The sequence below is a fragment of the Ambystoma mexicanum genome, chromosome 6q (genome assembly GCF_040938575.1).
Source record: "Ambystoma mexicanum isolate Mex_15411 chromosome 6q, UKY_AmexF1_1, whole genome shotgun sequence".
Classification (NCBI taxonomy): Eukaryota; Metazoa; Chordata; class Amphibia; order Caudata; family Ambystomatidae; genus Ambystoma; species Ambystoma mexicanum.
In genome coordinates, this window is record NC_090937.1 from 1,654,902,537 (window position 1) to 1,654,915,314 (window position 12,778).

General features: G+C 50.5%; 1 protein-coding gene across 1 annotated transcript in view; it reads left to right on the top strand.

The window, feature by feature from the left end:
- Nucleotides 1-4,589: 4,589 nt before the first annotated feature.
- TTC31 (tetratricopeptide repeat domain 31) overlaps nt 4,590-12,778 on the top strand; it is a 317,092-nt gene continuing 308,903 nt past the window's right edge. Inside the window, exons 1-2 of the mRNA XM_069632487.1 lie at nt 4,590-4,789; nt 6,549-6,631. Coding sequence (XP_069488588.1) covers nt 4,777-4,789; nt 6,549-6,631 — 96 coding nt within the window. The 5' untranslated portion in view covers nt 4,590-4,776. The remainder of the gene's footprint in view (nt 4,790-6,548; nt 6,632-12,778) is intronic.

The following is a 12,778-nucleotide window of genomic DNA, read 5'->3' on the forward strand; positions in this document are numbered from 1 at the left end:
ACCTGGCCCAATAGGTTTTCTGGAGAAGGGCCCCGGTTGTGACGAAGTGCTGACGGCATTTGAGAATAAAACCGGCCTGCGAGCCGAGGAAGAGCGAGATGTGTATGAATAATTCTCTGTTCCTGTGCTGATCCCTGTTGGTTTGGTCTGTAATAAACCGCAGTTTGAACTTGCCGTTGACTGAGTCGTCTGTGTATCCTGGGGGAGGGTGTTGGGCCCTCCAAATCCACGAACTTCCAGTATCCCTCTGGCATATCTGGGAGTTCTCCCCAGCAGCGCCTAGGGGGTGATGGGGCTGCCCCCTTCCCAGCAACTTAATCAATGCTTTTATTTGTAGTGGGCGTGACTTTTGTAAAGCTGTTTACCTAGGCTTTCACAAAAACATAAACTTAATATCATTTAAAATACTGCAGCTAAGGTGCTCTTTTGTTTGGGTTGCATAGACCACATTTTGTCAAGTCTTCGAAGACTACATTGGCTTCCGGTTGAGACCAGTATGCATTTTAAAACTCTGTGCCTCGTGCACAATCTTATTACTTTCATGCCCATGGGCTTTTCATCAACGTCTGGTTCGTTATATACAAGGCAGCAACCTTTACTCCCCAACCACGGGTATACTTAAAATGCCAGAATTTCTGGTACGTGAAATGGGGCGGTCGATCATGTGCTATTTTGGAAGCCACCCTGTGAAACGCCTTGCCAGTTGAGCTTTGTCTCACAGCCAAGTATGCAATGTTCAGATGCGAATTGAAAACACTGCTTCCCCCATACCTCTCAACCTTTTTGTGGACTCTGGGTGGGTGAAAACACCCATTTTTATTTTTTGGCATGTGAAGCCCATTGACTTATATGGGCATATAAGGGGCATGGCGGGTGAGAGAGCTGTTTACATGGCGAGTGGCACCCGCCAAATGCATGCGAGCAGGGTCGGATTGGCCCATCTGTCATGTGTAGTCCCTGGGTGCTGGTTTCTACTCACGCCTGGGCCGGTTTGATAAAAAAACAAAACGTTTTTTTGAAACAAACAAAAAGCACCTGCAACGGCATAATTCATCGAAGCAAGGTAACATGTTATATGCCTCATTCACGTGCTGCTGCAGCATGCGGCCAATCTTGCACCAGTCCTGCAGATGAACTTAACTGGTCTGCTGTAAATCTCAGTTACCAGTTTAATGGTATGCACTACAGAATAATTGCTCATTTTACTATAGCTGATATGATAGCTCAGTGGGTTGAGCGCTCGCTGCTGCCATGTGTGTGGGATTTGCAGGTTCGAATCCCAGCAAGGCGAAATCAGCTTTTCATCCTTCTGAGGTCAATAAATGAGTACCTACACAGGTTGAGTGATATTGTATGCATATTTGATCTATTAAAAAGAGCTTAAGCGTAAGTACTATACAATAACATATAATCATTTGGCCTTGGACGTCTGCTCGCATTCCCAGTAATTTGACAATATGGATATATCCACACAGATATTAATGATACATATGGTGATCTATTCTTGTGTGAAATGTATATCACATTAGTGAAAATATTAGTGTACTTAGGAACAATGCTATTTGATGCCACTTCCTGTTTTGTGAAGGGGTGAAATGTCTTGTTACATCGCTTCCCGGGATGTCACCTTCAGGTGAGGTCAAATTACATCACTTCTGGTGATTCATCAGAGGTCAAGGGTCGTGAGGCAAGAAGTGGTCCACTTTTTCTTGGGTGTCCGTGCCAACCTGGCTGATTGTGTGCTATAGAAGACTCCCTACCATACCCCTATACATACATTACACATCATAAAGGTATTTTTCTCTTGGCTTACTGTTAGCAACTACTTATAATGTAACTTCCTAAATACAGCCAACCCTCCTGATTCAGGTGGGAGACTCACGGCTTTCTCGCCCACCACATTTCCGCTCTCTGCTCCAAGTTTCAGTCCTTCATTTACTCTAGCTCACGTTCTACCTGTGGTGTTCCCCAGGGGTCAAACCCCTCTCCCTGGCTCTTCAACCAATACCTGGCCCCTCTCGCTCACCGCATTGCCGCTCTCTGCTACACTATCAGTGCTATGCGGATGACACTCAGCTCGTTTTCAGACATCCCTCTGCCACCTCATCGCCTTCTCTCTGACTGTCGGCTAACCAGGAGTGGTGTGCCACCAATGATCTCTGCCTTAATGCCAGTAAAACGGAGATTCTCTTCATATGCACACCTGCACCCTCCTTTCCTGTTACTCTCTGGCCAGCTTGCCTTGGCCCTCTTCCTGCTCCCACCTGTGAGGATAAGAAACTCAGGGTCATCTTCGACTCCACACTCTCCTTTTCTCCTCACATCTCTGACGTCTCTAAGAAGTCAAACTACCAGTATTTTCCCTTCCTCTCCTTCCCCCAGAAGCTCACTGTCTCTAGAGCTCTGGTTCTCTCTGGGTCTGGACTACTGCAATAGCCTCTTTCTAAACCTGCCTGCTTCTACTCTCTGCCCTCTGCAACTCATCCAGAACAAGACTGCGAGACTTGTCCTTGGCCTGGGATTGTATCTCTGCAGTCCTGAAATCTCTTCATTGGCTCCCAGTGGCTGCAGGGATTAAATTCAAAACCCTCTGCATTGTCCACAAGGCTTTCTGAGGCCTGGGCCCACAATACTTTCCACTCTGCCTCTTTAAATACCTTCCTACTCAAGCTCTTCGCTCCTCCACCTCCAACTCCTTCAGGGTCAGTTGCTTTTCCAAGCAATGAGTTGGGGGTAGATCTCTTTCCTCGGCTGGGGCCTCCCTCTGGTACAGCCTCCCAGTCTCTCTGAAACTTGAGAACCAATCTCCGGTTCCGGAAACACCTCAAGACCTTCCTCTTTGTTCCTGCCTTCGCTCTTCCTCACCCATGCTGATCTGTAGTGCCGGCCCTAGGGGTGGCGAGCCGGGCGATCCCCCGGGGTGCCACGCCCCCAGGGCGCATTTTGCCCACGCCAGCTCAGGGGAGTCTTTCAAGGGCTCCCCCGAGCTGGCGTTGTGGGAGATGGGGCAGCAGGCGGCCTTTTACTGTAAAATGTGCCCACGGCAGTGGGTGCATTTAAATGCGCCCCTCCGCCGCGGGCACTTTTCACAAGAAAAGGGGCCATTAGCCCCCCCATCACGCCAGCTCCGGGGAGTCTTTCAAGGGCTCCCCCGAGCTGGGTAGTGGCAGGCGCCTCATTGTTATTGAATGAACCCGCGGCGGCGGGCTCATTCAATGGCAATGCTGTGCTAACGTGCCCTATTTAACCTCCTTGCCAGAGCGAGGATGTTAAAAAAAAAAGGAAAGTGGCCCCTCCCTCTTCCGCCCCGACCCCTGTTATCCAGGGGGGCTCGGTGGGGACGCCAATTCGCCCTGGGCGCTGCTGCCCTTAAGGCCGGCCCTGCTGATCTGTCTACTTCGGCACCGGGCACCTGCTTATCCTCTGATTTTTGGGCCCAGCTTGTTGCCCACCCAGTGACACACCTGCACTGCCTCCTGGCAACCCTTGCGCTTGGGTCTGTATCTGCAACCCTACCGTCCCCTTACCTGCATTTTTAGACACCCCATGTCTGTGCTTAAACCTTGCACATTCCACCTGCTGGCTGCACTTCTTGTTGTTGTTTTATCCCGTGTTCAGCACTTTCCACTCCTCCTCTCCCTCTTGCACTTTCCCCCCTCCCTCTTCCCTGCACTTGCGCGTTATCAATGTCACTGGCCGGAGTAGGATCGTTGTTTTGGCCCCCCTTTTACCCCTCCCTTGCCTCGTCGCGCTCTGACACCTTTGTGCATGAGCGCAATACAAATAGAATATCATATTATATCTATCAAAAACGTTGCTGTTTTTTACTTATTCGCTCCTAAAATAATCCTAACCCTATTAAAGTTCAATTTTCTCCCACTTTGAAACAAAACCTCTCCCTTTGGTGGTCCAAAATGTTGGCTTGTATGCTTCCTAGGATGTCCTCAAGTGTCACAGACTGATGTTCCTTTATCTCACATGGAGCTACCCATGCAAGTGTATTAATTTGCATACCCATAAAGCATTGCTCTGTGGCTCTGAGCTGGTTTGCTGAGCGACCAGCAGTGGCTACTAGATATTAGGTGTGACTATATTATATTTTCTTTTACTTTTCTGTTACAGGTCGAGGGTTTTTGTCCCATCATTTTATTGAACTCACCATAATATTGATGGAGTTTACGTTATGTCATGTCACTTTCAGGCCATTGCAAACATGTGGGCGCAGGTTGTTGTTGTTTTTTTTTTGGCACACGCCTCAGCAAATCCTGGAGCCCGCGCCTCTCACATGTGCCCTGGCCCAGTATGCCTCGTTCCACACTTAGTAAGGTAGGTAGGTTGTGTGGTGACCAGGACCCACTGGGACACAGTATATTTTGAAGAGTATGCACACAGAGTCTTCATGGGTTATTTTTCTCTTCTCTTCGTCCTGTACTCTTATTTGTTTAATGCTAGTTTAGTGGGAGAGGGTGTGCAGAGGTCGCTCTCTTTTGGAAAGATCAAGTGCATTTCCTACCCGTTCCAAGATGGCGCCTCGCGCATGCGCAGTCCTAGTCCTACTTCTAGCCCGGCGGTCTGGAGCCGGTGCTACTAGGAATGCCTTCCCCCCCTGCGGACCGGAAGTAGTGGAACCCATGGGGTGGTTCCGGCCGTGAGTGGCTGCTGGTATGGTAGGAAGGAATTACCCGCTACCCTCGTGGCCTGCCAAGTTCCATCCTGTGCCAAAATGAGCTTCAGGAGGGGTCGCTGAGGCCGGTGGGGAGCCAGACACCGGGGGCCATGCAGGGGGCAGGTAAAACGGGGTGGCAGGCAGGGCTTAGGTGGTGCCACTGGGCCAGAGACTCGATGGCAGGGTCTGGGGGCACTGGGTAGTGCTTGAAACACGTCACCCGCACTCCCTGGCACCAGGAGGGGGGATGGGGGGGCTGGCTGAGGAAGGGGGGCTGACTGAGAGGGGGGGGCTGGCTGAGGGGGGGGGGCTGACTGTATACTTGCCAACATTCTGTGTCCAAAAAGATGTAGGTTTGTTTAAGTTTCAAAAATAATACTTAGCAAAACAATAACCTCACAGGAAACTACAAAACATACATTGTTGGCACCACTGGAGCATTCTAATACACAACCCATGAAACAGCACAACATGGAAAGATGTTCAAATGTATAAAATGTATAATTCTGAATGGTAACTTAACACCAAATTCAATTGCCTAACTTCACAGAAGGTAATCACACAGGGCTGGTAGGCAGCGCTTGCCACTGCTCTGTAGCAGCAGCCCGGGCAGTACATGTGTAGTCCTGCAGTGCAGGTTGAACACAGAATGACATGGGGACTGATACCCCCCTCAGTCTGATAGGCAGAGGCTGTGTGGTGGCGGCGGCACGCCCTTCCACTTGCCTGCCCTAGTGGTTTACCTAAGGCCTGTCCTGGCCAGAGTGCAGGGCAGAGTCACAGCTGCCAGGTCACTGGATTGGTCTGAGTGCAGTCAAAGTAATCACCAGCCCACTGCACAGGAATGTGTTGCATGCTTTGTCCAGCAGCAGCCTGCCTTAGAGTCACATAAGTCACCTGCCACTGTAAAAAGCAGTCGGATCCGTCACCCAAATCTGTAGGCGGTAGGACTGCTTAAAAAGCAGTAGCCTACTGCTTAAATCTGTAGGGTTGGCAAGTATGTGAGGGGGCGACTGGCTGGGGGGGCTATCTAGCTGTGGGGGCTGGCTGGAGGGGGGGGTGCGCTGACTGGCTGGTTTAGTTTATTGGTATAGCACTCCCAGCCCGTGGGCATCTGGGCGCATTTCTTGCATAGGAGGTTTCATATCATACAGGTGCAACTACAGGATTAAAATGACATATGGGAGAATCGATACATGGGCCACCTACTTAGTGGTGTGTGGTGCAGGAGAGGGAGATGGCTATGGGTAACAGACAGGCTATGGCAGAGGTGTCCCAACTTTTTTTTAATGATTAGCCCCCTCTCCCCATGCCACATCTGCTTCTGCACAGTTCTAAAGTGTTCAACATTAAGACTGAATACTATTTTTCTTAGTTGATGACATTCACAGGGCGTGATGTCACTTGACTTTTCACGCCCATGCTCCCGAGTGCCATCCCAGGAAGTGGGCAACACGATGCCAGCATTACACTCCAGTTAATAAAGCGCAAAGAGGATGCCAGCCAGAAGCCTTTATCCCAGGTGCCGCTTGCTGAAGGCCAGGGGGCCTGGGTGCAGCTACCGAGCGGCTGAAGTGAAGCCTGGTGCCCGCAGCTCCCGTGGCATTAATGTTGCCATGTGTGTGATGCATGCTGAAGCCTGCAGCCCTTTCCTTGTCTTGGGTTTTATGAGTGCGCTTGGCTGTGTCTGCCTCGGGTGTCTGCGCTGCTTCCAGTCCCGCTGTAACTGGGCGCTGTGCCAGGCTGGGGGCGGATGATGCAGGCGGGTGGCGAGGGAAGGCTTCCTGGCACATCGATCGCTGCAGTTTCAGTTTCCGTTCTGCCATCTGCCGCGTACACACGTCTAATGCTCGCCCTGTGTTTGCCCCCTCTTCTCTGCCAGGAGATGGTCGCTTGCCCTGTATCCCCCTAGGACGGCTCGCTCCCTGGAGGCGGGAGTACCCCAGAGGAGACACTGTGCCGGAGGTGAGTCGCACTTTCCTGCTGGATTTCCCCTGTCCTTGATGGCGATCGTGTTTCCACTATGGAGTGTGTGTGGGAGGGGTGGGGAGGGAGCTGGGGGAGGTTGGGGGTTACGGCAAGATCAGGGTCTCTATGCGTGTGCTTATCCTACAACTGTTTTTAAATGCAGTAAGATAGTTCAGTGGGTTGAGCGCCCGCTGTGGATGTGTATACTGGTGGTCGGACTGGAGGCCTCACGGTGCTGCCCCCGCCTATGACACTGTTTCCTTTCATCATCCTCCTACGCGACCATTGAATGAGTATACTGTGGGGGGGTGGGGGCTTGTAGAGTCTGCAACATCGATGAGCGCAGGATTCTCGCATGTGGCTTCCACACAAGCGGCACGGAGGAAACTTATTCTGGAAAATAATATCTTGAGCACTTGTCCTACGTCCACAGGGGAGGGGCTATAATGGACACACACATTCGCTGTGACAATGAGGTATTTTAGCTCATTGGGTCAATGCATTTGCAGAGTACTACCAATGATCTTAGCTTTGCGGGTTCAAATCGCGCGGTAGAGCCCGCTTTTATCCTGTTAAAGCGCTGGCTGAGAGGCTGCATTGGGAGCTACAGGATCGTCTCCAAGCAATCCTTCCAGAGCTCCACGAGTCTCTATGGGCACTGTAGAATTGGTTGTCCCTGGGCTCACACGCGTGTTCTGCCCAGATAGACTTGGGTTCACAAATGCAGCTGCTTGAACATTGACCAGCGTGTGCACATGAAGCCGAGTGTAACCATTGTACAAGCGCCACACTACTCCTGCCTTAAGAGCGCGGACTCTTCCCTTCGCCGACAGTCGTGGCTTTTAGCCAGAAAGTGGGCCTGTCCCCAGCCTGTCCTCCGTGTAGTTCCCGTGCTGCTGCGGGCTTGCTGTTAGCTGGAGCTAGCGGATGCACTTCTCTGTGCTCCCAGAATGCGACCTCACCTCCTGAGCTCAAGGTTTGCATCATCATTGGCGCTTTGGGCATCTTGTGATTGGCCAGAAACTGCCTCCTGGGCTGTGTGCGCAGCTAGTAGGCACCGTGCATGTATACCTCTAAGCACAGCTGGTAGTAGGCACCGTGTATGTATACCTCTAAGCACAGCTGGTAGTAGGCATCGTGCATGTATACCCCCAAGCACAGCTGGTAGTAGGTACCGTCCATGTATGCCTCTAAGCACAGCTGGTAGTAGGCACCGTCCATGTATACGCTATGCGCGTCCATGCAGCTGATGGGCACCATGCATGTATACCTCTAAGCAAAGCTGGTAGTAGGCACCGTGCATGTATGCGCGTCCATGCAGCTGATGGGCACCGTGCATGTATACCTCTAAGCAAAGCTGGTAGTAGGCACCGTGCATGTATACGCTATGCGCGTCCATGCAGCTGATTGGCACCGTGCATGTATACCTCCAAGTAAAGCTGGTAGTAGGCACCGTGCATGTATACGCTATGCGCGTCCATGCAGCTGATGGGCACCATGCATGTATACCTCTAAGCAAAGCTGGTAGTAGGCACTGTGCATGTATACGCTATGCGCGTCCATGCAGCTGATGGGCACCATGCATGTATACCTCTAAGCAAAGCTGGTAGTAGGCACCGTGCATGTATGCGCGTCCATGCAGCTGATGGGCACCGTGCATGTATACCTCTAAGCAAAGCTGGTAGTAGGCACAGTGCATGTATACCCCTATGCACAGCTGGTAGTAGGCACCGTGTATGTATACCCCTATGCACAGCTGGTAGTAGGCACCGTCCATGTATACCTCTAAGGACAGCTGGTAGTAGGCACCGTGCATGTATACGCTATGCGCGTCCATGCAGCTGATGGGCACTGTGCATGTATACTCTTATGCACAGCTGGTAGTAGGCACCGTGCATGAATACCCCTATGAACATCTGGTAGTAGGCACCGTCATGTATACGCTATGCGCGTTCACGCAGCTGATAGGCACCGTGTATGAATACTCTTATGCACAGCTGGTAGTAGGCACCGTGCATGTATACGCTATGCCCGTACAAGCAGCTGATGGGCACCATACTTGAATACCCCTATGCGCAACTGGTAGGCACTGTGCATGTATACACTATGCGCATCCATGCAGCTGATGGGCACCATGAAGAATACCCCTATGCACAGCTGGTAGTAGGCACCGTGCATGTATACACTATGCGCGTCCACGCAGCTGATGGGCACCGCATGAATAATACCCTATGCACAGCTGGTAGTAGGCACCGTGCATGTATACACTATGCACGTCCATGCAGCTGATGGGCACCGTGCATGAATACCCCTATGCACAGCTGGTAGTAAGCACCGTGCATGTGTACACTATGCACGTCCATGCAGCTGATGAGCACCGTGCATGTATACCCCTATGCACAGCTGGTAGTAGGCACTGTGCATGTGTACACTATGCACGTCCATGCAGCTGATGAGCACCGTGCATGTATACCCCTATGCACAGCTGGTAGTAGGCACTGTGCATGTATACACTGTGCGTCCATGCAGCTGATGAGCACCGTGCATGAATACCCCTATGCACAGCTGGTAGTAGGCACTGTGCATGTATACACTATGTGCGTCCATGCAGCTGATGGGCACCGTGCATGTATACCCCTATGCACAGCTGGTAGTAGGCACTGTGCATGTATACACTGTGCGTCCATGCAGCTGATGAGCACCGTGCATGAATACCCCTATGCACAGCTGGTAGTAGGCACTGTGCATGTATACACTATGTGCGTCCATGCAGCTGATGGGCACCGTGCATGTATACCCCTATGCACAGCTGGTAGTAGGCACAGTGCATGTATACACTATGCGCGTCCATGCAGCTGATAGGCACCGTGCATGAATACCCCTAGCAGCTAGTAGGCACAGTGCATGTATACACTATGTGCGTCCATGCAGCTGATAGGCACCGTGCATGAATACCCCTATGCACAGCTGGTAGTAGGCACAGTGCATGTATACGCTATGCGCGTCCATGCAGCTGATAGGCACCGTGCATGAATACCCCTAGCAGCTAGTAGGCACAGTGCATGTATACACTATGTGCGTCCATGCAGCTGATGGGCACCGTGCATGTATACCCCTATGCACAGCTGGTAGTAGGCACAGTGCATGTATACGCTATGCGCGTCCATGCAGCTGATAGGCACCGTGCATGAATACCCCTAGCAGCTAGTAGGCACAGTGCATGTATACGCTATGCGCGTCCATGCAGCTGATGAGCACCGTGCATGAATACCCCTATGCACAGCTGGTAGTAGGCACTGTGCATGTATACGCTTTTTTTATTTATCTATTTATATAGCGCTGCAGCCCGCAGGCATCGGAGCGCGTTCCATATAGACAGGGACATATTGACGGGACAACATATAAGTGTGTGTGGTACAGATGTTCAGGGGTTTCATTTAAACATATATTTTTTTTTAAAGCATCGCAAGTTTATTTTGGTTCTTAAGGTCTCGGGTAGTTTGTTCCATTTTGCTATTGCTTTGGTTGAGAACGCCCCCTGCCTGTGTCGTTCAAAAAAAAAAAAATGTTTTTGATGGCCTGTAATAGGCCTTTATTCATGGATCTGAGATTTCGAATTGGTTCGTATCTCTTGCATTGTTACTTGAGGTATATTGGGGCATTTCCATATGGGCAGTGGTGAACCAAGGGCAAAGATTTGAATATGATTCGTTCATGTATGGCTATCCAGTGTAGGTCGTCTCTTTTTTTTTTTTTTTTTTTTTTTTTTTTTTTTTTTTTTAGAATTTTTTTTTTTATCAACTTTATTTAGGTTTTTCAAGAGCATTGGTTACAAACATTTGAAAATAATCGTCCCCCCCCCCCCCACGCCCCAAAACAAAATCTGAACATTCGGGTACGGTGTTGCATGTTTCAGCGTCCTGAGTCTTTCGGGCTGAATCACCTTCCAGCACGGAATATGTGCTTTTAAATAACAGGTATGTTGCGAGTAGCTTAGGCTTAAAGTACATTTGTTCTTTATCATCTGTAAATTCATGTAGGGGCATCCAGGTGTTCAAGTATTTTGTGTAGGAGCCGTAGGTAGTGCAGTTATCTTTTCCATGGCCATCACCCCCATAGTCTTACCCACCACATGGTCACTATGGGTCCTTGTTTGTTCTTCCATGTTTGTGCCAGGGTTATTCTAGCAGCACTTAGCATATGGGTAATGAGGCTAGCTTTGGTCCCTGAATTTGCTTAGTACCCCTCGACCGTCTCTCCCAGTAGGACCGCCATCGGGTCAAATGGCAGTTGTACCCCTGATCTCCTTGATGTGGCTCAGGATCTCCCTCCAATATATTTCTGCCACCGGGCAGGACCACCACATATGAATTAGGTCACCAGGGTGCCTGCAGACTCTCCAGCAGGATATGGGGTAGTCTGGGTTAATGGAGTGCATGCGTGCTGGTGTCATATACCACCTCAGCACATTTTGTATGCTGCTTCTTTGATTGAGGTGCATTTGGAGCTTTTAGCGGCTCTTTGCCATATTTGACTCCAAGTCTCGCAAGAGATTGGCCTCCCTACAACAGCTTCCCACTTTTGCATATATAGGAGGGATTCCTCAGGATCTACCGCGCCCATTAAGCTATACAATTTCGACACCCCTTTCCCGGGTTGGCCTTCTTTTATCATGAGTTCTAGCCCCACTGGATCCCGGGTTGCCCCTTCCCGGACCCTCCCATTAGAAATCCAATGCCTAAGTTAAACATAATGGAACCTCTCACTTTCAGGTATATTAAGTTTAGCCTTGCATCTCTCAAATGTTAGGGGCGTGCCCTCTTCATAAAGGTCTCCGATTGTCAGTGTCTTCTCACCCCCCCTACCCCCCCTCATTGTGCCCAGAAGTCAGTCCGCATTCCGGGAGTGAAGTCCGCATTCCTCGGCCCCCCCCCCCCGATTGTTACCTTTATGCTCCTCAGCGCTTTGTCCCAGTACCATAAAGTAGCCTTAGTTGATTCAAGTAATGTACCCTCTTTGCTTCTGTGTCATTCAGCAAGAAAGGCAAGGCTTCCCAAGGGGGCTTTGGTTGCTTCCCCTTCGGGTGTAGCCCAACCGATTGGATTATTTCGGGGTGACCATTGTAACATGGGGGCTATCTGTGCTGCCATAAATATCTGCGGATTTCCGGGACTTCCAGCCCCCCAACATTTGTGGTCTAAACAGGACCTTTTTTGGGACCCTCTGTTTTTTCCCCTTCCAAATGAAGGCCCTCACCTCCCTCCTGTAATTTTTGTGATGCATATTGGTAGGGCCCCCACCACGTATAGAAACCTGGGGAGCAGGGTCATTTTCACGGCCGTTATCAATGCTAGCCATGACAATTCTTGCACCTCCCAGTGTTTCAGGTCCCCTGCCAGTTCCTTCAGTAATTCCGGGATGTTGGCCCCATATAGTTTCCCGTATCAGGAGGTTGGCTGTATTCCTAGGTATTTTACCGCGTTCTGTTCCCATTTCAGCGGGTACCTGTCCTCCCATTCTGTCACTTGCTCTGCTCTCTCGGTAATATTAAGTGCCTTAGATTTAGAATAATTAATATGGAATCCGGAAGCCTTCGCAAACTCATCTAGTAAGTCTGTTGCCTTTGGGAGGGAATGTGTTGTATATTTGAGAAACATGACAATGTCATCAGCATAGAGAGCAATTTTTTGGGGCCCCCCAGTGCCTACCTCTACCCCCTGGATCTCTGGGTCCTCACAGGCTTTTTGTGCCAGCGGCGCCATGGCGAAGATCGGAGGCGATGGACACCCCTGTCTCGTGCCCTTCTGGATGGTGATATCTGTGAGCCGTCCATTAACCACTAGTCGCGCAGATGGGATATGCAAAATTGGCCATTACCATGCGGGTGAAGATCGGGCCACACCCAAACTTTTCCAGAGTTAGCTGTAGGAAACCCCAATGTAGACTGTCAAAGGCTCTTGAAGCGTCTAACGCCAGTACCGAAAACCGCTGTCCTGTTCTATGGCCCCAGTCATTTGTATATATGGCTCTTGTTACACTTCAGACTTCCCCGCGGGCATCCTTGCAAAGTACAACTTCTTTACAGGCTCCTCTATGGTCCAGGTACAAGCTACCATGGCGTCTGTACAAACGTCGACGCACTCC